The following is a 21,686-nucleotide window of genomic DNA, read 5'->3' as shown; positions in this document are numbered from 1 at the left end:
TGGCAGCTGTTAACACAGAAATAATCCCAAACAGTAACTTTTTACCAAGAAAGATGAGTAGAGTATTTCAATGTGTGATTTTTCATCTGTGTGACATAGTTCATTCATATCGCGCTCTGTCTGGGATGTCATGGGAATGGAACTGAGACAGGCTTGGTTCTAATCTCTCCTTTAAACAGCAGCCTGTACTGACAGACTTATTTTGTTTCTCTTCATTCAGACAACACATCCTTAAGAGAATTATCTGACCTCAAAAATTATTTCTCTGTGTCCCCTGGCATTCTAAAGAACATGTCTGCGGTACACAGTCTTGCACTACCAAGGGCTGAAGTGCTCAGATAAGAGATATAGCTAGCTGTATACTCAGAGCTGAGTACTGAAGGTGGATGAGATGAATGCTACAGTAAGAAGGAACAGTAGAAAATAAAGCTTGTAAGGACTCCAAGAGGTCATGTAGTCTCATTCTTCATGGCAGAATGCACTGAATCCAATCCTTGTCCCTGCCATGATCTGGCCCCATGCTTATCTGCCCCAACTTCTGACTGTGTGATCTGATGACCCACCCAGGTCTTCCTTTCTGTAAACTAGAGCCCTTTGCTCTGATTCTGTCCACTGTGATGTGGAGAAGAGATTATTCTTTTCCTCTTTGCAGAAATGTTCTGTATGTTAAAGGTGTTTGTCTCGTCCCACCACTTCAGTTGAATAGTGAACCTAGATCCTTAAGTTTTTCCCCCTTGAATCTCATCCTCTGTACCTCACATAGTTCCCTTTGATCTCTGTGCGTCTCCTTGGAGGAATTCAGTGCTTCAGGGCGTGCTGAGTACTGTGCTGCATGTTAGCAAATGCATACTGCTGATTTTTGCTTGGTTTTGGACTGCCATCTATTATAACCCCGAGGGTCCTTTGTCTGCATGTCCTCCTAAGCCAGTCATTTGTAATCCACTAATTGTGTGGGTGATGGTCGCTGTTGAAAGAGAGGGTTTGTCTTGCCTCACTCGCTGAAAGCTTTGCTATGTGTAGTGCTCTGTTGTTCAGGGAGCGCTGTTCTCAGTGAATGGACATCTCCAAAGAGCAGTTCATGCCATCTATTTCCAGATAGCAGGAATTGGGCTTAGGGGATGCTTACATCTCATCAAGATCCGTGACCTCGGATCGCACGTCTGACTTTCCGGTGGTTGAAATTAGCAGAGATGAATTTAAGCCTGCATTGCTTAAAGGTAGGCTTGCATCTAAATATAGTGATGAAGGGGACAGTTGCATGAGTGAGTTAAGCTGATTGAACACTGCTCTGCTGCTAATGGGAGAATCCTGCCTTCCCTTCATACCCTCCTGATAAAATGTCCACAGAATGAATAGTTCATACAGTGTGGGAGCTGTGAGCTATTGTAGTTGGCTCCCGAGCGTAACCACCGAGGAAGTGCTCTGAATAGCAAACGGTTCCGCCTCCCTTCCTCCCAATGCAGCTATCAATGCCACATCTGTGCGTGAACGGCAGCACGAGCAGAGCAGAGCACGAGTCATCAAAGTGCTGCTGCTTCGGGATGAAAGGCAGCCAGGCACATGGCATAAAGAAGATGAGTCATCAAAGCTGTGTCCCCATTGGCTGGAAAACAGAGGATTTACCAAAAAAAAGAAAGAGGTTGGAGGAGGAAAAATGAAGCTATTTAGGATGGAGGGAGAGGGCAGGGTTACCTGCTGCCTGCCCAGGCTGGTGCTCTGAGCTGGCTGCTGTGCACAGGTCTGGGTGAGTGATGGTGTTACACAGCACAAAGGCTGAGACTCGTGCAAAATGGACCTGGCTAAATATAACCTCATTCTTTGCTTTGTTTCTCTCCCGTAACTCTCCTTCCTGCTTCTCCCGAAACTTTGTCATTTTCTGTTCTTTATAGTATGTCTGCAATTGGACGTACCAAGGCAAAAAAAATGGATGCATACTTGAAATAATTGGGATTTAAATCCCTCATGGCTTTATTTTTTCTTCTCTTGCAAGTGCTAGAAATATAAGGGAATGATGAAATGGGGAAAATAGCAAATAGCATCCGTCTGCAGAGAGCTCAGATTTAAGGGTCTCTGCCTATTGATTTTTCCCATTGGCTTTGTTGGAGATCATATTCCCAGAACAACAGGAAACCTGCCCAGGAATCCTTGCCTCATCCCAGCAGCCCACAGCAAAGTTTTCACCTCCCAAGGGGGCACATGGGCTGCCAGCACACACAAGTGGGTGCTTGCTTGCTTTGCCCACTGGAGTATCTTATTTTGGCTGCTTCATTATACACTGGCACTTACTGCCCAGATTTCTCTCTTTGGGGAGACCAGCTATCGGACTGTCAGACAGCAGCCAGAAGATTACGGCTCTGTCAGCAGCAGCAGGGAGAATAAAAGCAGAGAGGATGGGGGTATAAAAATGGTTCGGGTTGTTTTTTGTGAGAGGGTGTTGATGAAAGGAAGGAACCTCCAGTACTGCAGCTGGATGTGACAAGTGTGGTCAATAGCAGGTTTCTTTTTACCCAATAATTTAAAATCTGAACCTCAGCTGGGAGATGTAATCTATTATTTTTTGAACTGTACTGGGTAAGTAAGTGCTGAAATGATGCTCCCAGCCCAGCGGGGACCTCAAGTGTTGTCTCTTTTTACTCTGACTTGAATGGGACTGTTCATAATGTGCGTAGTTAGGAGTATGTGCATTGTATTCCTGCAGGAAATCATCCCCGTAAATCAAATGGATGCGTGCTCACACACATCTATATATATCTATGAGAAAGCATAATCCAATTATGCTCTATTACTTCAGTTCTACATATGAAGTAATTCACAAAACTGGAGGAAATTGTCTTTTCACTTTTATTCATCACAGAATAGTGAGCTGTCAAGGATATGACTTTTGCTCTGCTTTGATACGTCTATTAAAGCGTGAGATTTCTCTTGCCTTTCCAGTAATCCCTAAAGCCAATTGTGCCATTTTCTAAGCACTGTATACCCATTCTAAATACATATATTTGTCCTGTAATTATAACACGCTTCAGCACCAGACTTTTCTCTGTATCCTACATCACTTGCAAATATCAGTCTCCTCCTGGTGCAGTAGCAGCCCCAGATACCCATCCCAGACAGCAGAAAGGCTGCTGCTTTCACATCCACTGAACATCAGTGTTGGACCTTTGATCAGGAGATGTTCCCATTCTCTCTGCTAATGACCCTGTGGCAGCTCTGTTTGAACAGGAACCGTTCTGTTGTAGAGCCACGCTGGAGGAGCTTGGTACACTGGTGCTGTTAAGCATGTACCATAGGGTGCTAATGATCACTTAATGACTTTGTGCTGGATCTGACAAACTTATGCTCTGGTCATTAATCAGGCTGTTGTATGTTGCTATTACTCAGTGAAGACTGATGTATCCTGTAGATGCATTTTATAGTTAATCTCTGTATGCTAACAGAGTCTAACCCATCTTGTGTGCACATGTTAATACTGAGAACAAACTGGTTCCATTCTGATTTAATTTCTGCATGGTGCCTGGATGTGCCTGCACTCTGCCCTGCTACACTCAGCATTGCACTGGCACAGCTCCGCTGGGAGCTCGCAGCCGGGCTCTGCAGCCCTCTGGAACACACTGCTGCAAGAGCAATGCTTGCATGCAAAAACCTCCTAACTGAGGTCCCTTTAAAAGGATGCAGCTGCAGTCTGAATGGGAGCCCAAACGGCTTCCCTCTCCATGAGTAGGGCCTTGTTTGGTGCAGGGCAGGGCTCACAGCGGCTCTGCAGCTCCCTTTGTGCTCCAGCAACCCAACCAGGGCTCCGAAACGTGGGGCTGGCACGCAGAAACCCCTGATGCTAAAGGGCAGCAAAGATGCAGAGCTCTTCTGAAAATGGAGGCCGTTCTCATTATGATGTCCAAAAAGGACGTTTGGAAAGCTTGTTCCACGCACTCACACATGGAAATATTCACAAAATCTTCCTATATTTTTCTAACAAAGTTTATTTATTCCATCAGAGAGTTGAAGGTTTTCTCTGGGCAGGTTGCCTGGCTGAGCCTGCTAGTTCCAGGGGGAATGCTCCTCAGTGAGGGTGCTTTGTTGGCCCAACCTGCACAACCCTGTGCTGGTCTCGTTTAATAATGAAATCAAGACTGATTCCTTAGGGGAAGTTTTTTACCCAGGGGCTGGTGAACATAACCTGTGGGGTGCCACATGAGGAGCACAGCATCCATGGGAAATACCACCCCATTTTATTTTAAAGAAAGGCCCGGGCAGCTCCCACCTGCTTAGTAAAGAGCTTCCCCAGGAGCTCTGTCCAGAGATATGCCTCCAAATTGAGGCAGTGCCGTGGCCACCCAGGGCAGCTGAGAAGGGTGGAGTCGGGCAGCCCATTTGTGACATCAGCAGGAATGCATTGCATCACAATGCAGGGGATGGGTTTAGGGCCACAGGCAGGCAGCGCTGCTGCATATTTGACCTGGGCCAATGGTGAGTGCAGCAGCAGGGGAAGGTCGGGCTGGACGAGGGATGTGGTGCAAACACCGGCCCCTGTGGGAGCACCACGGGCAGTGCTTGGAACTGTCCCTGCCAGCGCTGGCCTCGGTCCCTGCTGCCACCCAGCTCCCTCGTACCCACTGCTCCTCCCTGAGCACAGGGCCATGCGGCTCCTGGCCCCGCTCCCTCCCAGCCCCACTGACCCCCTCTCTCCCATCTCTTGCAGATCATGGCTTTGGTGTTTGTTCTCGCATTGGTGGTGAGGGCGCTAAGTGTCAGTGTTAAAACTGATGAGCTCATGCTCGAGAACGTGCAGCGGCGCGAGGTTGATCTGCAAATGCACATGATACCTCCGCAGCACGAGATTGAGCAGAGGAATGAGCAGCAGAGCTGGGTGGACATGTCATCTCTGCTCTTTGCTCTGCTGCAGCACTGGAAGATCTGGTTCAGTATGGGACTGATTCTGTTGCTCTTTTGGAACATGGTGCAGTCCCTAAAAATGAAAAAGCGTGATGAAAGCAGCAGTCAAAATGACAGCTCCAGTGGCGAGGAGGAGGCATCGGGAGTGAAGGAAGAGGAAGAGGTGGAAAAGGAGGAACAAGAGGAACATCAGGAGGAACAGGTGGAACAGGCAGAACAGGTGGAACAGCAGGAGCAGGTGGAACAGGGGGAACAGGTGGAACAGGAGGAACAGGTGGAACAGGAAAAACAGCAGGACCATGTGGAACTGATGGAACAGCAGGAGCAGGTGGAACAGGGCGGACAGCAGGAGCAGGTAGAACAGCAGGAGCAGGTGGAAATGGTGGAAAGGGAGGAACAGGAAGAAGAGGAGGAGGATGAGGAAGAAGACTTCAAAGATTCAGAATTGACCAAATTTCTCAAACAGCGTGCCCTGGCAAAGGTGGAAGGAAGGGCCACCAGGTGTCCCATAGTGGAGGAGCTGATGAACCAGCTTGTGCAGACCTTCAGATTCATCTGGTCCAACAGCTTCTTCCCGGTGCTGCAGCCCGCCATTGGGGTGGGCAGCGCCTTTGAAGGCTGGAGTCCCCGGGAGTGGGACACTGTGTACTGCCTGCTCGTGCCCATAGAGCCTCCCCCCGGGCACAGCTTCTTCCTCGAGCTGGGAGATGAAGGGCACGGGCTGGCAAGGAACTCCCGCGTTCGCGTGGAGCTGCAGTGCATGTGCCAAAGGGAGAAGCAGCTGGGGAACGTGCTGTGCTTCCTCCACCACGAGGAGGATGAGCTGAGCCAAAATCAGGACCCCAGCCTGCTACAGACTCTCTGCACTGACTCCTACCTGGATGTGGAGAGAACTGTCACCTGGTTCACCGCACAGGTGGCAGCAATCTGGAAGACCACCCACCACGCGCACGCCTACAGCCTGAAGGTGCTGCCTTCCAGACGCTCCTGCAAGCTCCAGCTGACAGAAGCCTACAGCGGGGAAAAAGTCCTCGTCGAGCTGCTGTTCGGGGTGCAGCAAGACCACTCGGACATCTACCTGACCAGCCAGAACACAGACGCCGGCTTTACGCCCAGCACAACATGGCCGCAGAGCTGCGCTGTGGCAGAAAAGAAGTTCCTCCAGCACACGGCCAGGAGTACCGGACAGGACAGCTCCCACCTGCACTGCCTGACGTTGCTTGCCAGCATCTTAGTGGGCATGGGCTTTTCCACCTATGTCATCAAGACTCTTGTCCTCCACAGTTTGGCCATCATCCCTTTGAAGAAGTGGCGCAGGAAGTATTTCCTGAATCGGATGGAGAATCTCCTGCGGTACCTGCGCTTCTGCCTGGACGAGAAATGCCTGAACCACTTCTTCCTTGGCAGCAAGTCGGTGCACAGCACGATTGTCCTGCCGCAGTCCTTCCGATCCGCCAAGCCGCTCAACCTCTTCCAGCACCTGGAGGAGGACCCGGACGCCCACTCCATAGCGCTGCGTGAGTTCAGGGAGCTGAAAGATCGCTACATCAGACTGCTGCTGTTCGGACGCTGAGAGACCTTTGTCCGAACCCTTCTCTTGTTTTGGCTGCAAGCTCACATCCTGTGAGCAATACGACTCTGAGACCTATTTAGGAGGCCAGAGGTGGCTGTTTCCATGTGGCAGTCAGTGTCACGTTGGAGAGAGCTCACCAGTGGAAGATCCGGCCTGTGACCAAATGACTCCATCTTGGTACGGGAGATCTGGGGATGGAACCATTGTATCTTGTGAATGCAAGATGCAAGCAGATGCTTCCCTGCTCTCTCTTACCTGCTGGTAAGGGCCAGAGGGTTGAAACGAGGTGTTCCTGCTGTGGTCCAAGAAACAGGAAGCTGTCACTCCAAACAGAGCTGACGCAACCACTCTGGACTTTCAAATAAGTCTGAACTGTCATTGTAACATGTCATCTTTGTGGTCGTCATCAACGGAGCAACAACCTCTGACGACCCATCTCTACTGAAGATCAACATCTAAACTACGAGTCATGCTGGAAACCCAGCGGTGACTAATTCTCTCTTGCTTTCTACAAAGACTCTTTGCTTTTATTTCCTATCTCTTTTCTATCACCCGACTTCCCTTCCCCATTTCCCTAAACAACAACACCTTTTAATAAACTCTTATAAACTATAAACTATTTATCCTGTTGTGTCTCAATCTCGTCGTCGTGTGTACGTATATTGAAAGAACTTCCTCTCCCTGCTCTAAACTGGAGCAAGACATCCTTGGTGCTCAGATCTCTGTGTGTCGGGAGCACCGCACACGGCAGCCGTTCCCTGCTGCCACACCGTGAGGAGCCAGACCCCGTGCAGCTGAAGAGGCCTCTGCACAGAGCTGCTGACAGAGACTCCTGTTACCAGCTGTGCTGGGACCGCCCGGCCTGTCAGAGAGCGTCCCTTTGTTCTGGGAGCTTCGGCCTCTGCACAAATGCCAAGAAATGCCTTGCTCAACTCAGTGCTGTGTTTGAGAGGGACCTGCACAAGGAAGGACTGCAGTGTCAGCTGCACAGTGCCGTGGTGAGACGGCTTCAGAATGCTGCCATGACGGGAGAGTTCACCATCCCCTGGGGCAGGGAGATCGACTGCTCAGTCACCCTCAATTGAAAAGGAGCCAAATGTAGAGGAAGTGGAAGCAGGGTTGTGTAGCCTGGTAGGAGTATAGGGTCGTTATCTGCATGTGTAGAAAAAAGATTAGGAAAGCCAAGGCACAGATAGATATAGTTGAACTTGGCAAGGGGTGTGAACGATAATAGGAGTGTGTTCCTCGGGTACATATGGAGGAGACACAACAAGAAGAGTGTTCCCCCTGTGATAAGTGAGAACAGAGGATTGGCCTCAGACATGGAAAAAGCTGAGGTGATCAATGAGTGCTTTTTCTCAGTCCTCGCTGGTGGTCAGGCTCCTCCCCATGTCTGCCAGGACCCTGAAGCTCCTGGTGTGGGCAAGAGGAGCTGATTATGTCCCACTGTAACAGTGGAACATGTCCTAGACCTCCTCCTGAAACTGAATGTATATATTTCCCTGGGGCCTAATCATATCCATCCAAGGTTATAAAACAAGCGGCTGATGTGGTTGCCAAGCTGCTCTCTAAGAGAGAGGGACCTGGACAGGCTGGGGAAATGGGCCTATGTGAACCTAGTGAGGTTCAACAAGACCAAGTAGAAGCTGTTGTACTTGGGCTGGGGCGATCCCAGCTGTTTATAGAGACTGGGCAAAGAACCCCTTTGAGAGCAGCCCTGTGGAGAAGGACTTGGGGGTCCTGGTGGACAAGAAGCTGGATGTGAGCCAGCAGTGCGTGCTTGCAGCCCAGAAGGCCAACTGTGTGCTGGGCTGCATTAAAAAGGATGGCCAGCAGGGAGAGGGAGGTGATTGTCCCCTTTACTCAGCACTTGTGTGGCCCCGTCTGCAGTACTGCGTCCAGGCCTGGGCCCCCAGTATAGGAAGGACATGGAGTGTGTCCAGAGGAGGCCACTAAGATGGTCAGGGTGCTGGAGCAGCTCTCCTGTGAGGAAAGGTTGAGGGAACTGGGCTTGTTTAGCTTAGAGAAGCCACACTATGACAATTAAAGGGCATATGTCAATCTCTATGACAACCTCCATCTGTATCATGTCCAATAGAGCTTGGCAGGCAGGACTTGCCAAGCCCGACATACCCATTACCGATCTTCACTCCTTAACTAGCTGCCAATCCAAAGGCTCCCGAGTGCGCCGGTCCTGAGTATCCCGTACCTCAGGGCTTACAAGCGGCCCACCCCCCTCTAATGGTTGAAAGATAAGATCTCTTTGAAGTGCGCAGTTCTTAACAGTCACATACCAATCGTCCACCGGATCGTTAAGGGCCTTTGCTAAATCACACTCCCGCTGCTGTTGTGCAGCCTGACTAACGTCTGTGGAGACGCCTAAACCGCGCGCAGGGTGTAAGCACGGCGCAGGTGGGGCAGGGACCGTTGGTGTCGGCACGCAACCAACCGCAATACCAGGGGCAAACGGCTCCTCCTCTGCAAACAACGACTCCAAAGCTTTTTTCTCCCTAAGGGGAAAAGCCTGTGGCGATTCCTAAGAAAAAGCATTGTCCTCCCCCCTCTTTATCTGCGTTTCGCATTCCTGAGGGGGAACATCAGGGAGCAGCTGGACACTCTTCCCCCGAGCCGTTAGAGCTTGAATTCCCTGGCTCTGCCGCTTTCGGCAAGGCATAAAAAGCAGCCGCAGCCGCCATCCACACACTGCCCGAGCTGTGAATTTTCTGAAGGCAAGCACGTAGAGCCCCCCAGGCAGGGATATGCTGAAGAGCAGACTGACTTCCTGCTCCAGCAGCTGATAATAACTCCATCCCTGCGGCTTGAACCTTATCCAGGTCCATAACCTGTGCCGCTGACTCAGTCAGCTCGCCCTGAATCACCCATTGGATGAGCCCTTCCGTGTTATTAGAGGACAGTGTGCCCCCCGCCTCTTTTGCAAGCACTTTTAAAATCTTTACCATCTCTTAACGGATCCTGCTGCCATGGTAAAGACTCTCCTGGAGTTTCCCGTCCACTCCCTCTCAGCAGCTTCTCCCGGCTGCTCTCTCAGCCGCTTCCTCGAGTACAGGAACACCAAACTATAAAAAACTAGAAACAATCACATCTACACTCACACCACAAGCAAACTCCTCAATCGTAAATCAACCACACTATCACGTCAGGAGTCACCACTTGACGTATTCGCCAATTAACCTGACTTATCACAGAATCACACAGAATCACAGAACGATCTGGGTTTGAAGGGACCTCAAGGATCATGTAGTTCTAACCCCCCTGCCTAGCAGGGCCACCAAACATACACCTTTACTAGATCAGGTTGCCCAGGGCCCTCCTGGGCACCTCCAAGGACGGGGCATCCATAACCTCCCTGGGCAGCCTGTTCCAGGGCCTAACCACTCTCCTAGTGAAGAACTTCCCCCTAACATCCAACCTAAATTTTTCCTCTTTTAATTTAAAACCATTTCCCCGTGTCCTGCTATTGTCAGCCCTTTCCAAGAGTTTACTCCCCTCCTGGGAGTAAGTTCCCTTCAGGTATTGAAAGGCTGCAATGAGGTCACCCCGCAACCTTCTCTTCTCCAGGCTGAACATACCCAACTCCCTCAGCCTGTCCTCATAGGGGAGGTGCTCCAGCCCCCTGATCATCTTCCTGTCCCTCCCTCTGGACCCTTTCCAAAATCTCCATGTCTTTTTTGTACTGAGGGCTCCACACCTGGACACAGTACTCCAGATGGGGCCTCACAAGAGCAGAGTAGAGAGGGACGATCACCTCCCTATCCCTGCTGACCACCCCTCTCCTGATGGAGCCCAGGATCCCATTTGCTTTCTGGGCTGCCAGAGCGCACTGCTGGCTCATGTTAAGTTTCTCATCTATCAGGACCCCTAGGTCTTTTTCTGCCGAGCTGCTCTCAAGGACAACTCCTCCCAGCCTGTACAGGTGCCTGGGGTTCTTCCGGCCCAAGTGCAAAACCTTGCACTTTGCCGTGTTGAACCTCATTAGGTTCACCCGAGCCCAGCTTTCCAGCCTGTCAAGGTCCCTCTGAATGGCATCCGTTCCCTCCACTGTATCGACCGCACCACTCAGCTTGGTGTCATCAGCAGACTTGCTGAGGGTGCACTCAATTCCCTCATCGATGTCATTAATAAAGATGTTAAAGAGCACCGGTCCCAAGACAGACCCTTGAGGGACACCGCTCGTTACCGGCCTCCACCTGGACATAGAGCCATTGACCACCACCCTCTGTCTGCGGCCTTTCAACCAATTGCTTATCCATCTAGTTGTCCACCCATCAAATCCACTTCCCTCCAATTTGGAGATGAGGATGTGATGGGGGACCATGTCAAAGGCCTTTCTCAGATCCAGGTAAATGACATCGGTCGCCTTCCCTTTGTCCACCAACGCCGTCACTCCATCATAGAAGGCCACAAGATTAGTTAAGCATGACCTTCCCCTGGTGAAGCCATGCTGGCTGTCTCGGATCACGTGCTCGTTCTTTATGTGATCGAGCATGTTGTTCAGGAGGATCTGTTCCATAATCTTCCCAGGCACGGAGGTGAGACTCACCGGCCTGTAGTTACCTGGGTCCTCCCTGCTCCTCTTCTTGTAAATGGGAGTGACGTGACTCTTCCTCCAATCATCCGGGACCTCACCTGACAGCCACGACTTCTCAAATATGATGGAGAGCGGCTCAGCAACCACCTCAGCCAGCTCCTTCAGGACCCTGGGATGCACGCCATCTGGCCCCATAAACTTGTACTCATTCAGTCTAAGGAGGCACTCTCGGACTTGCTCTACCCTTACAGTGGGGAGGGATTTACCTCCTTGGTCCCCACATGGAGGTATGGGGGTGCAGGGCTTAGGGACGTGAAAAAGATTAGAATCCTGGCCACCAGTGAAGATCGAGGTGAAGAACTCATTTAGCACCTCAGCTTTATCTTCATCTGTTGAAGCCAGTTCTCCTTTTAAATTTACCAGAGTAGGTACGCCCATTTTGGCCTGTCTCTTCTGGCCAATGTACCTGTAGAAGGTTTTCTTATTGTTTTTCACATCCCTCGCCAAGTTCAGTTCTGCCTGCGCCTTGGCTTTCCTGATCCCACATCTGCAAGTCTGGACGGCATCCCTGTATTCTTCCCGGGTGACACAGCCTTGTTTCCAGAGCTTGTACACCCCTTTCTTCACCCTCAGTTCTCTTAGCAGGTCCTTGCTGAGCCATGCCGGTTTTCTACCTCACCTGCCCACTTTCTTATTCAGGGGAATGGAGACCTCTTGTGCTGCCAGGAGGGCATCCTTGAACAGTAGCCAGCTCTCCTCAACATCCTTGTCTTTTAGGGCAGTGCACCAGGGGATCTTGGCCAGCATTCCATTGAGTAGCTTGAAGTCTGCTCTTCTAAAGTTCAGCGTCCTGGTCCTGCTCTTTGCCAGGCCCACATCGCTTGAGATCACAAACTCAACCAGGGCATGATTGCTGGAGCCCAGGCAGCCTCCAACCTTGACGCCTTTGATGATCTCCTCAGCGTTGGTGAGCAGCAGGTCCAGCAACGCTTCACCTCTGGTCGGTCTGTCCTGACCTGAACCAGAAAACTATCATCAATGGATTCCAAGAGCCTTCTGGAGCTCTTGCAGCTCGCCGTGTGGTTTTTCCGACAAATGTCCGGATGGATGAAGTCCCCCACCAGGACAAGAGCCCGTGAGCCAGACGCCTCACGCATCTGGAGCAAGAAAGCCTCGTCAACAACCTCCCCTCGATCGGGTGGCCTGTAGTATACCCCGAATACCAGCTGACCTTTATTAGTTCCATCTCTAATCCTAACCCACAGGCTCTCAAACTGTTCCTGACTGTTTCTCATAGAGAGCTCCTCACAGTTTATCCAATCTCTGACATAGAGAGCAACTCCCCTACCCTTCCTACCTCGCCTATCTCTCCTAAAGAGTCTGTAGCCGTCGATGTCAGTATCCCAATTGTGGGAGTCATCCCACCATGTTTCTGTGATAGCAACAATGTCATATTTTTCAGAGTGCATCACAGTTTCCAGTTCCTCCTGCTTGTTACTCAGGCTGCGTGCATTGCTATAAAGGCACTTCAGCTGGGCTGTCTGTCTTGCCACCTTTATAAGAGATCCAGGATACACTAGAACAGCAGCATCCTCAGCATCCCCCTGACCTACTCCCTCCCTTTACACTCTGCCGTTATTGCCCACTGAGTTTGGTACAATCCCTCGAATGACCCGTTCAACCCCAGTAGCCCTTATTTTGCCCCCTTCCCCCTTTGTTCCTAGTTTAAAGACCTGTCAGTGAGTTCCACTAATTCTTCAGCTAATACCCTCTTACCCCTCATGTAACAGGGTGCTTGCATCAGCAAGCTAGTGGTCAGGCTACTCCCCATGTCTGTCAGGACCGTAAAGGTTCTGGTGTGGGCAAGAGGAGCTGATTACGTCCCACTGTAACTGTGGAACATGTCCTAGACCTCCTCCTGAAACTGAATGTATATATTTCCCTGGGGCCTAATCATATCCATCCAAAATTATGAAACAAACGGCTGATGTGGTTGCCAACCTGCTCTCCGAGAGAGAGGGACCTGGACAGGCTGGAGAAGTGGGCCTGTGTAAACCTAGTGAGGTTCAACAAGACCAAGTAGAAGGTGTTGTACTTGGGCTGGGGTGATCCCAGCTGTTTATAGAGACTGGGCAAAGAACCCCTTTGAGAGCAGCCCTGTGGAGAAGGACTTGGGGGTCCTGGTGGACAAGAAGCTGGATGTGAGCCAGCAGTGCGTGCTTGCAGCCCAGAAGGCCAACTGTGTGCCCCCAGTATAGGAAGGACATGGAGTGTGTCCAGAGGAGGCCACTAAGATGGTCAGGGTGCTGGAGCAGCTCTCCTGTGAGGAAAGGTTGAGGGAACTGGGCTTGTTTAGCTTAGAGAAGGCCTTAGGGAGAGCTCGTTCTGGCCTTGCAGTACTTGAAGGGAGCGTATAAACAGGAGGAGGAGGAATTGCTGTGTCACGGTGTTATCTAGATCAATTGATGTCTGTGATGGGGGGGTAGGGGGGGGGGCCGTAGGCCCCTGTTCCCCCTGGCTCCCAGCAAATAGGAAGGGAAAATGGGAAAGGGGTAGGGAGATGGGAGCTGGATTCAAGGAAACAAACAGAGAAGTGGCAACGATCTAAGGAGGAAAACTTATTATTTTACTAAATACAATCTAATGGAAATTGAGGCTAATAAGCCAAGTAAAATAAAAGGGAAAGAGAGAGAGAGGTTTTCCGAAGACCGAGAAGCCTACTTTGAAACTGAAGGTGCCACGGCTAGGAAGCACACCCAGACTCGCTACCAGGCAGTTTGAGAGAGAGACAGCATCACTTCCGTGACGTGTTTCCCTCTCTGACTGTGAGACCCTCTGGGACATGTAGTTGTTCTCTGTGCTCCACATGATGTTATGGTGTGGAATACCAATAGATAAATGTACAAAACCATGACATTGTGAGGGTGGGCAGTGATAGGACAAAGGGGAATGACTTTAAATTCAGACAGGGAAAGTTTAGGTTGGATCTTAGGAGGAAGTTTTTCACTCAGAGGCTGGTGATGCACTGGAACGGGTTGCCCAAGGAGGCTGTGGATGCCCCATCCCTGCAGGCATTCAAGGCCAGGCTGGATGTGGCTCTGGGCAGCCTGGGCTGCTGGTTGGTGACCCTGCACACAGCAGGGGGTTGGAGCTGGATGGGCACTGTGGACCTTTGCAACCCAGGCCATTCTAGTATTGTATGATGGGTGACATAAATCGCTGTCTGATTGTTGTTGCAATATGCTTCTTTTCATGTGCTCTTCACCAAATACTGCTGGTGTTGCCCTGGGTGTCCTGTTTGGGGTCGTATCCTGGTAGATGCTTTACGAATACAAATGGTGCATAAAGGCCTGTATAGTTCATTAGGACCAGATCTCATGCCCATCTCTAGCAGTATTATATAGAAATAATATACCTTTATATATATATAAATGATAGACCTTTCAGAAGGGTATATAAATGCAGCACAGTGGACAAACATATATTTCTCTGTCCACCTGTTTGACAAAAATGTATATATTATTTTATACCCTGAAGCAGGGGTTTTAATATTCCTTCAACAATATTTTGATATAATCATCAATGACTATAACTGCTCTGCTCTGGATCATCTAGTCATCTTTCTAAATGTCTGCTCCATTTTTTCATCCTGTTGGACCATAAACATAGCGTGGTGATGAACTACACAGGTCTGTTTTGTGCTGTAGATGCTTAGCCCTGGAAGTTTATCAGTAAATAAGAGAGATGAAAAATCCACTTTAGAGAGAGGATTAGGTAAAAAATTCAGCTTCTTGAAAGTAATCTGAGAGGTACTACTGACGTATTCGCCAATTAACCTGACTTATCCCAGGACTTCAACTGTCCCGGGGAGAGAGACACAAACATGGATGCCATCATGTCTTCTCTCAATTTATTGCTCCGTCACACACCATATATGCCATCCTAAATCCCGCGCAGACACGTACACCCGCTACGCAAAACCCGATGCACGCGAGAGAACCTACACACACACCTACCTAAACCCGCAGCCCACTAACTCTTAACCTACAGGCCTAACTCAGCTATTCTAGAACACTCCATCTACTCAGAACTACTGTATGCACTCATAAATCCTCGCAAAGACAACTTAGCACCCCAACATACTACAGAACTCTGTGATCAGTGGGAGGTTGGCACAGGTTTGCTGTTAAAAATGGCACTTTCTGCCCTTCTGTGTCCATGGACTCCTGAAGGATTTGTAAATCCTTGTGCTAAAGGTGGATGAGGCTTGCACATCTCCTGCCACCTGATTATTACCTGTGCAGATGGAACATATCTCTGGGTTCTGCCTGCAGGTAGCAAGGACAGAGCAATCCCACATGGACAGGGACTTGCCAAGGTATAGCTGAAAGCAGGTGGTAGATAAGATGAATTGCCTTCCAGCAATTTGCAACCAGAACGAGGAGAGATTTCATATGATAGTGAGCTGGAGTTCCTCCTATCAAACCTGACCTGGTGCTAAGCCTTCTAACAGCTATTGTCTTGGACCATTTAGAAGAGAGAGTCCCATTCAGCATTTCCTGTCCCTGCTGTTACCTGGAGGTTTTTTGCTGTGCTCTCACTGCTCCTTTCCATGCTGATCTTTGGGATGCTGCATTGCTGCAGCATCACTGAGGAGCAGTTAGAGAATCACAGAATGATCATCATAGACTCGTAGGATGGCTGGGGCTGAACAGTACCACAATGATCATCTAATTCCATCGCTGGTGGCACCGCAAAGATGAAAGGATGAGGCTTTGTGTTATAGGAGCATTGCCATGCAGTGCTGATTGCCTATAGGGTTTCAAGCAAGGAAACACCAAAATAATAGATCAGAGCACCCATGATTTTGTGTTGTGTTCACGACAGTATTTGGCCCCTTATTTGCTATGGTGAGTTTCATTTGCTGGAAACCTTCATCTCTCTTTTAAATGATCATTCTTTGGTTTGAATCAAGCTTTAAATGGGAGTCAGTGAATGCGCTCCTGGATTTCTGTATGTGTTGGCCCGGTGGGATAGGTTGTAGTTAAGTGAAATGCATGGTGTAAGCAAAGAGAAATTGCTGTATGCAAACCATAATTTTTGCGTACTTACTGTTTGGAGTGCTGAGGAAAGGGATGTATCACAGCATTTTTATCATGTCGGCTGCTCTCCCTGTCTCACTGCCTGAAGGGTGGCAAAGGGCCCCTTTCATCTGGAGGATTATGAGGCCATCATGGTAAACAGCAACACCTGGTTGGGTTGACACTGTTGGAGCTTTCATCTTTTGTTCGAAGTTTTGAAGTGTTCCTTGTGGTTCTTTTGTTCCCCGAGTCATGACTTGATGTTTAGCGAGATCAGGGAGGAGCAGCTTCTTGTTGGAGTCATTAATGTGGATGGGGAGGGGAGAAGACAGTGGCCAGCTGAGTGCTTCCAGAGTCCCAAGGTTGGGGATGGCCCTACAGGTTTGGAGCTCAGTTCTGACTGCACAGAGGGTGCCTGGATCTCTGCTTCTGCTGCTTTCACCCCAACAAATGCTCCTTAAGAATGAAATGCAACATGCCGCTTGGCTTCATACCTCTTAATCCCAGAACAGGAGTCCATCCACAAGCGGATGAGAGAAACTGACAACAAAGGACTTAGCAAAGAGACACTGACAGAGTCAGTGGGCAGTGCTGCCAGTTTCTGCCTGCACTTGTAACCATCCACCCAGCCTTGCCACCATCACACTGGCTTCCTGAGCTCATTCATTTACTCTGGGGGGTGCCTGCAGGGCCTGGAGCGTGCAGGAGTGGAACGGGAGGCTGTCCATGAGGCACTGTGCTCGGGGGGATTTCCCTGGCTGGACCATTGCATGTTCTCTGCCTTGCAGCCTCTGAATGCAGACAGAGCCGGATCCTGGTGGGCGAATGCCAAAGAAATCTCTTAGTTGGTAGCCGAGTCTCATACTTGCCTTTATGATATTCTTTTAACATCAAAGTAAGATTCATATATAAAGCAGAGCACCCAAGAATATATCTCTAGTAATGGTGACAGTGAAATGTCATTTTTGGATGGAATGTTTTTATTTCCCTTCCTTTTTAGTCTCACCTTTTTTAGTTTTCTATCCACTGATTTTGCCCAGAATTTCCAGCCTGTGGAAATATATTCCCGTGTTTATTTAGCACTGCTGCTTTTCCTGTGCTAGCAGTATGGATTTAGACATTGGCTCATCCTTTATGCAGTTCAGAGAATGACTTCAGGAAAAGTCCTAATCCAGCAAAGGTGGATTCATCAATAAGGAAAAATACAGCTCAGATTGCAAGAATAAAGGTGGAATGGGTCTTTGCTGTGTTCTGCCGCTTCCAAGCATGTAAGATTTTTCACTCAGGGCTGGTGACCCCAGCACTTGCTCTTGTTGAACCTCATCCCATTGGCCCCAGCCTATTGATCAGCCTGTCCTGGTCTCTCTGTGGGGCCTGTTTACCCTAAGGCAGATCAGCACTTCCTAACAACTTGCTGTCATGTGCAAAATTATTGAGGGTGGACTGGATAGATGCATAATGCAAGGGGCTTTGACTGGTTTGCCTACAGAGGAACCCACATTGGTGATTCTCTGAGCAGCAGCAGCAAAGCCTCACATGTGGAGGCTGACCAGATTGCAGAAGGGGAACAGGATACAAACAGTTTGAGGAGCTGCTTCACTGACATTTCCAACACTGTTTTGGTAAAGGCCTTCGCTAAGCACAGTGACCTGAGATAAGCACAGAGTCAAGTTTAACATGCCTGAGAGGAGGATCTGGAGAGGAGGATGTCAGAAGTGCTCCAGTGTTACCATGATGACTGGCTTCCCACTTGCCCCCCATTGTAGTTGCACTGCTTGGCACTGGAAGGCACCAGCCTGGAGCTCCGGCTGCAAGGCTCCGCCAAATGCAGGAAACAACAGACACCCAGAGACTGGTGAAGTACAGAAATCTGAATGCTGAGGGAGCATCCAGGAAAGAATAGGTCCTGTTTCACTGGGTTACACAGCTTCTGTTGGTTAATAATATTTATTGATATCCTTGTTACCGGAAACAGAAGAAGAAGAGCGATTATCTTCTGTGGAGAAACCTACACTAGGGAACCTGCTGTAGCAGGGGATTTGGTCTAGGGGATCTCGTGAGGTTCAAATGACTTCCAACCCTGTTGATCTGGGATCTCCCCTGGCTTCAGGAGGTGACTCTGGCCTTACCTCCCAGAAGTCAATACAGCCATGGCTGGGAGCCTTGTGCTGCAGGCAGCAAGGTATGCAGGTGAAGCACAGCTGGTCTGACAGCTGCCATCACGCTCCTGTCCTACAGGGCTGTCTCCTTACCTACCAGACCACTCTGTGCCTGCAGGGCTGCCTTGGTTCAACACCCACAGGCTCCCAGCCAAGCCTTTCTTTGTTGGCCTTTGAGAAATATTCCTGCCTCGTGCACATGTGATTTTGCAACATGGGGTAGACAGCAGTTGCTCCTGCTGTTTTCTCTAAAGCAAAAGCTCACCCAAAGGAGCCAGAGCCCATGCAGCTGAAGAGGCTGCTGCACATGTGGGCATCCTAATCGTCATTGTTAGAGCCCCTTTGAGCTGCTTGGCTCGAGCCATCTGGCCTTTTGCTCAGAGGACGTTCAGACCACCGGTGGCTGAGGGAGCAATCAGCAAAGGGCTGTGTGATGTCAGGTGCTGAGACTTTGACATGACCGGCACTGATCTTCAGCTTTGTTCCCTCTGTGGCATTTCAGCACTAAAATGAGTTTCTGCATATGCTGCAAATTCTTATGTTTCCTCAGGAGCAGTAGTTTTGATTTTCCTTTTCTGTCCAAATGATTTTCCAGGGACAGTGTGTTTGGAACATAACCTGTGGGGTGGCACATGAGGAGCACAGCATCCATGGGAAATACCACCCCATTTTATTTTAAAGAAAGGCCCGGGCAGCTCCCACCTGCTTAGTAAAGAGCGTCCCCAGGAGCTCTGTCCAGAAATATGCCTCCAAATTGAGGCAGTGCCGTGGCTCAGTGGCCATGTGCCCACCCTGGGCAGCTGAGAAGGGTGGAGTCGGGCAGTCCATTTGTGACATCAGCAGGAATGCATTGCATCACAATGCAGGGGATGGGTTTAGGGCCACAGGCAGGCAGCGCTGCTGCATTTTTGACCTGGGCCAATGGTGAGTGCAGCAGCAGGGGAAGGTCGGGCTGGACGAGGGATGTGGTGCAAACACCGGCCCCTGTGGGAGCACCACGGGCAGTGCTTGGAACTGTCCCTGCCAGCGCTGGCCTCGGTCCCTGCTGCCACCCAGCTCCCACGTTCCCACTGCTCCTCCCTGAGCACAGGGCCATGCGGCTCCTGGCCCCGCTCCCTCCCAGCCCCACTGACCCCCTCTCTCCCATCTCTTGCAGATCATGGCTTTGGTGTTTGTTCTCGCATTGTTGGTGAGGGCGCTAATTGTCAGTGTTAAAACTGATGAGCTCATGCTCGAGAACGTGCAGCGGCGCGAGGTTGATCTGCAAATGCACATGATACCTCCGCAGCACGAGATTGAGCAGAGGAATGAGCAGCAGAGCTGGGTGGACATGACATCTCTGCTCTTTGCTCTGCTGGATTCCTGGAAGATCTGGTTCAATGTGGGGCTGATTCTGTTGCTCCTTTGGAACATGCTGCAGTCCATACAAATGAACCAGCATGATGAAAGCAGCAGTGAAAATGACAGCTCCAGTGGCGAGGAGGAGGCATCGGGGGCGGAGCAAGAGGAAGAGGAAGAGGTGGAAGAGGTTGAACAGGAGGAACATCAGGAGGAACAGGTGGAACAGCAGGTGCAGGAGGAAGAGGAACAGGTGGAACAGGAGGAACAGCAGGTGCAGGAGGAACAGGAACGGGTGCAGGAGGAACAGGTGGAACAGGAGGAAAAGCAGGTGCAGGAGGAGCAGGTGGAACAGCAGGAGCAGGTGGAACAGGGCGGACAGCAGGAGCAGGTAGAACAGCAGGAGCAGGTGGAATTGGTGGAAAAGGAGGAACAGGAAGAAGAGGAGTATGACGAGGAAGACGACTTCAACGATTCAGCACTGACCAAATTTCTCACAAGGCGTGCCCTGGAAAAGGTGGAAGGAAGGGCCACCAGGTGCCCTATAGTGGAGGAGCTGATGAACCAGCTTGTGCAGACCTTCAGATTCATCTGGTCCAACAGCTTCTTCCCGGTGCTGCAGCCCGCCATTGGGGTGGGCAGCGCCTTTGAAGGCTGGAGTCCCCGGGAGTGGGACACTGTGTACTGCCTGCTCGTGCCCATAGAGCCTCCCCCCGGGCACACCTTCCTCCTGGAGCTGGGAGATGAAGGGCACGGGCTGGCAAGGAACTCCCGCGTCCGCGTGGAGCTTCAGTGCATGTGCCAAAGGGAGAAGCAGCTGGGGAATGTGCTGTGCTTCCTCCACCACGAGGAGGAAGAGCTGAGCCAAAATCAGGACCCCAGCCTGCTACAGACTCTCTGCACTGACTCCTACCTGGATGTGGAGAGAACTGTCACCTGGTTCACCGCACAGGTGGCAGCAATCTGGAAGACCACCCACTACGCGCACGCCTACAGCCTGAAGGTGCTGCCTTCCAGACGCTCCTGCAAGCTCCAGCTGACAGAAGCCTACAGCGGGGAAAAAGTCCTCGTCGAGCTGCTGTTCGGGGTGCAGCAAGACCACTCGGACATCTACCTGACCAGCCAGAACACAGACGCCGGCTTTACGCCCAGCACAACATGGCCGCAGAGCTGCGCTGTGGCAGAAAAGAAGTTCCTCCAGCACACGGCCAGGAGTACCGGACAGGACAGCTCCCACCTGCACTGCCTGACGTTGCTTGCCAGCATCTTAGTGGGCATGGGCTTTTCCACCTATGTCATCAAGACTCTTGTCCTCCACAGTTTGGCCATCATCCCTTTGAAGAAGTGGCGCAGGAAGTATTTCCTGAATCGGATGGAGAATCTCCTGCGGTACCTGCGCTTCTGCCTGGACGAGAAATGCCTGAACCACTTCTTCCTTGGCAGCAAGTCGGTGCACAGCACGATTGTCCTGCCGCAGTCCTTCCGATCCGCCAAGCCGCTCAACCTCTTCCAGCACCTGGAGGAGGACCCGGACGCCCACTCCATAGCGCTGCATGAGTTCAGGGAGCTGAAAGATCGCTACATCAGACTGCTGCTGTTCGGACGCTGAGAGAGACCATTGTCCGAACCCTTCTCTTGTTTTGGCTGCAAGCTCACATCCTGTGAGCAGTAAGACTCTGAGACCTATTTAGGAGGCCAGAGGTGGCTGTTTCCTTGTGGCAGTCAGTGTCACGTTGGAGAGAGCTTACCAGTGGAAGATCCGGCCTGTGACCAAATGACTCCATCTTGGTATGGGAGATCTGGGGATGGAACCATTGTATCTTGCGAAGGCAAGATGCAAACAGATGCTTCCCTGCTCCCTCTGACAACCATCTCTACTGAAGATCAACAGCTGAACTACGAGTCATGCTGGAAACCCAGTGGTGACTAATTCTCTCTTGCTTTCTACAAAGACTCTTTGCTTTTATTTCCTATCTCTTTTCTATCACCCGACTTCCCTTCCCCATTTCCCTAAACAACAACAACTTTTAATAAACTCTTATAAACTATATATCCTGTTGTGTCTCAATCTCGCCGTCGTGTGTACGTATATTGAAAGA

At 50.5% G+C, this 21,686-nt stretch overlaps 3 protein-coding genes across 7 annotated transcripts in view; all 3 read left to right on the top strand.

The window, feature by feature from the left end:
- MDGA2 (MAM domain containing glycosylphosphatidylinositol anchor 2) overlaps nucleotides 1–21,686 on the top strand; it is a 290,230-nt gene that overhangs the window by 137,821 nt on the left and 130,723 nt on the right. The gene's annotated exons all lie outside the window — the stretch shown is intronic.
- LOC146760856 (inositol 1,4,5-trisphosphate receptor-interacting protein-like 1) lies at nucleotides 4,394–7,505 on the top strand. The gene has a single exon (XM_085549699.1). The coding sequence runs from the start codon at nucleotides 4,697–4,699 to the stop codon at nucleotides 6,458–6,460; it is 1,764 nt and encodes a 587-aa protein (XP_085405825.1). The 5' UTR covers nucleotides 4,394–4,696; the 3' UTR covers nucleotides 6,461–7,505.
- LOC146760855 (inositol 1,4,5-trisphosphate receptor-interacting protein-like 1) lies at nucleotides 19,398–21,637 on the top strand. Its single transcript, XM_085549696.1, has one exon. The coding sequence runs from the start codon at nucleotides 19,409–19,411 to the stop codon at nucleotides 21,194–21,196; it is 1,788 nt and encodes a 595-aa protein (XP_085405822.1). The 5' UTR covers nucleotides 19,398–19,408; the 3' UTR covers nucleotides 21,197–21,637.

Source organism: Coturnix japonica, chromosome 5 (assembly GCF_054131305.1).
Source record: "Coturnix japonica strain WE chromosome 5, WE-NBRP24, whole genome shotgun sequence".
Lineage (NCBI taxonomy): Eukaryota > Metazoa > Chordata > Aves > Galliformes > Phasianidae > Coturnix > Coturnix japonica.
Note: the sequence above shows the minus strand (reverse complement) of the source record. Positions and strands in the feature narration are given on the sequence as shown.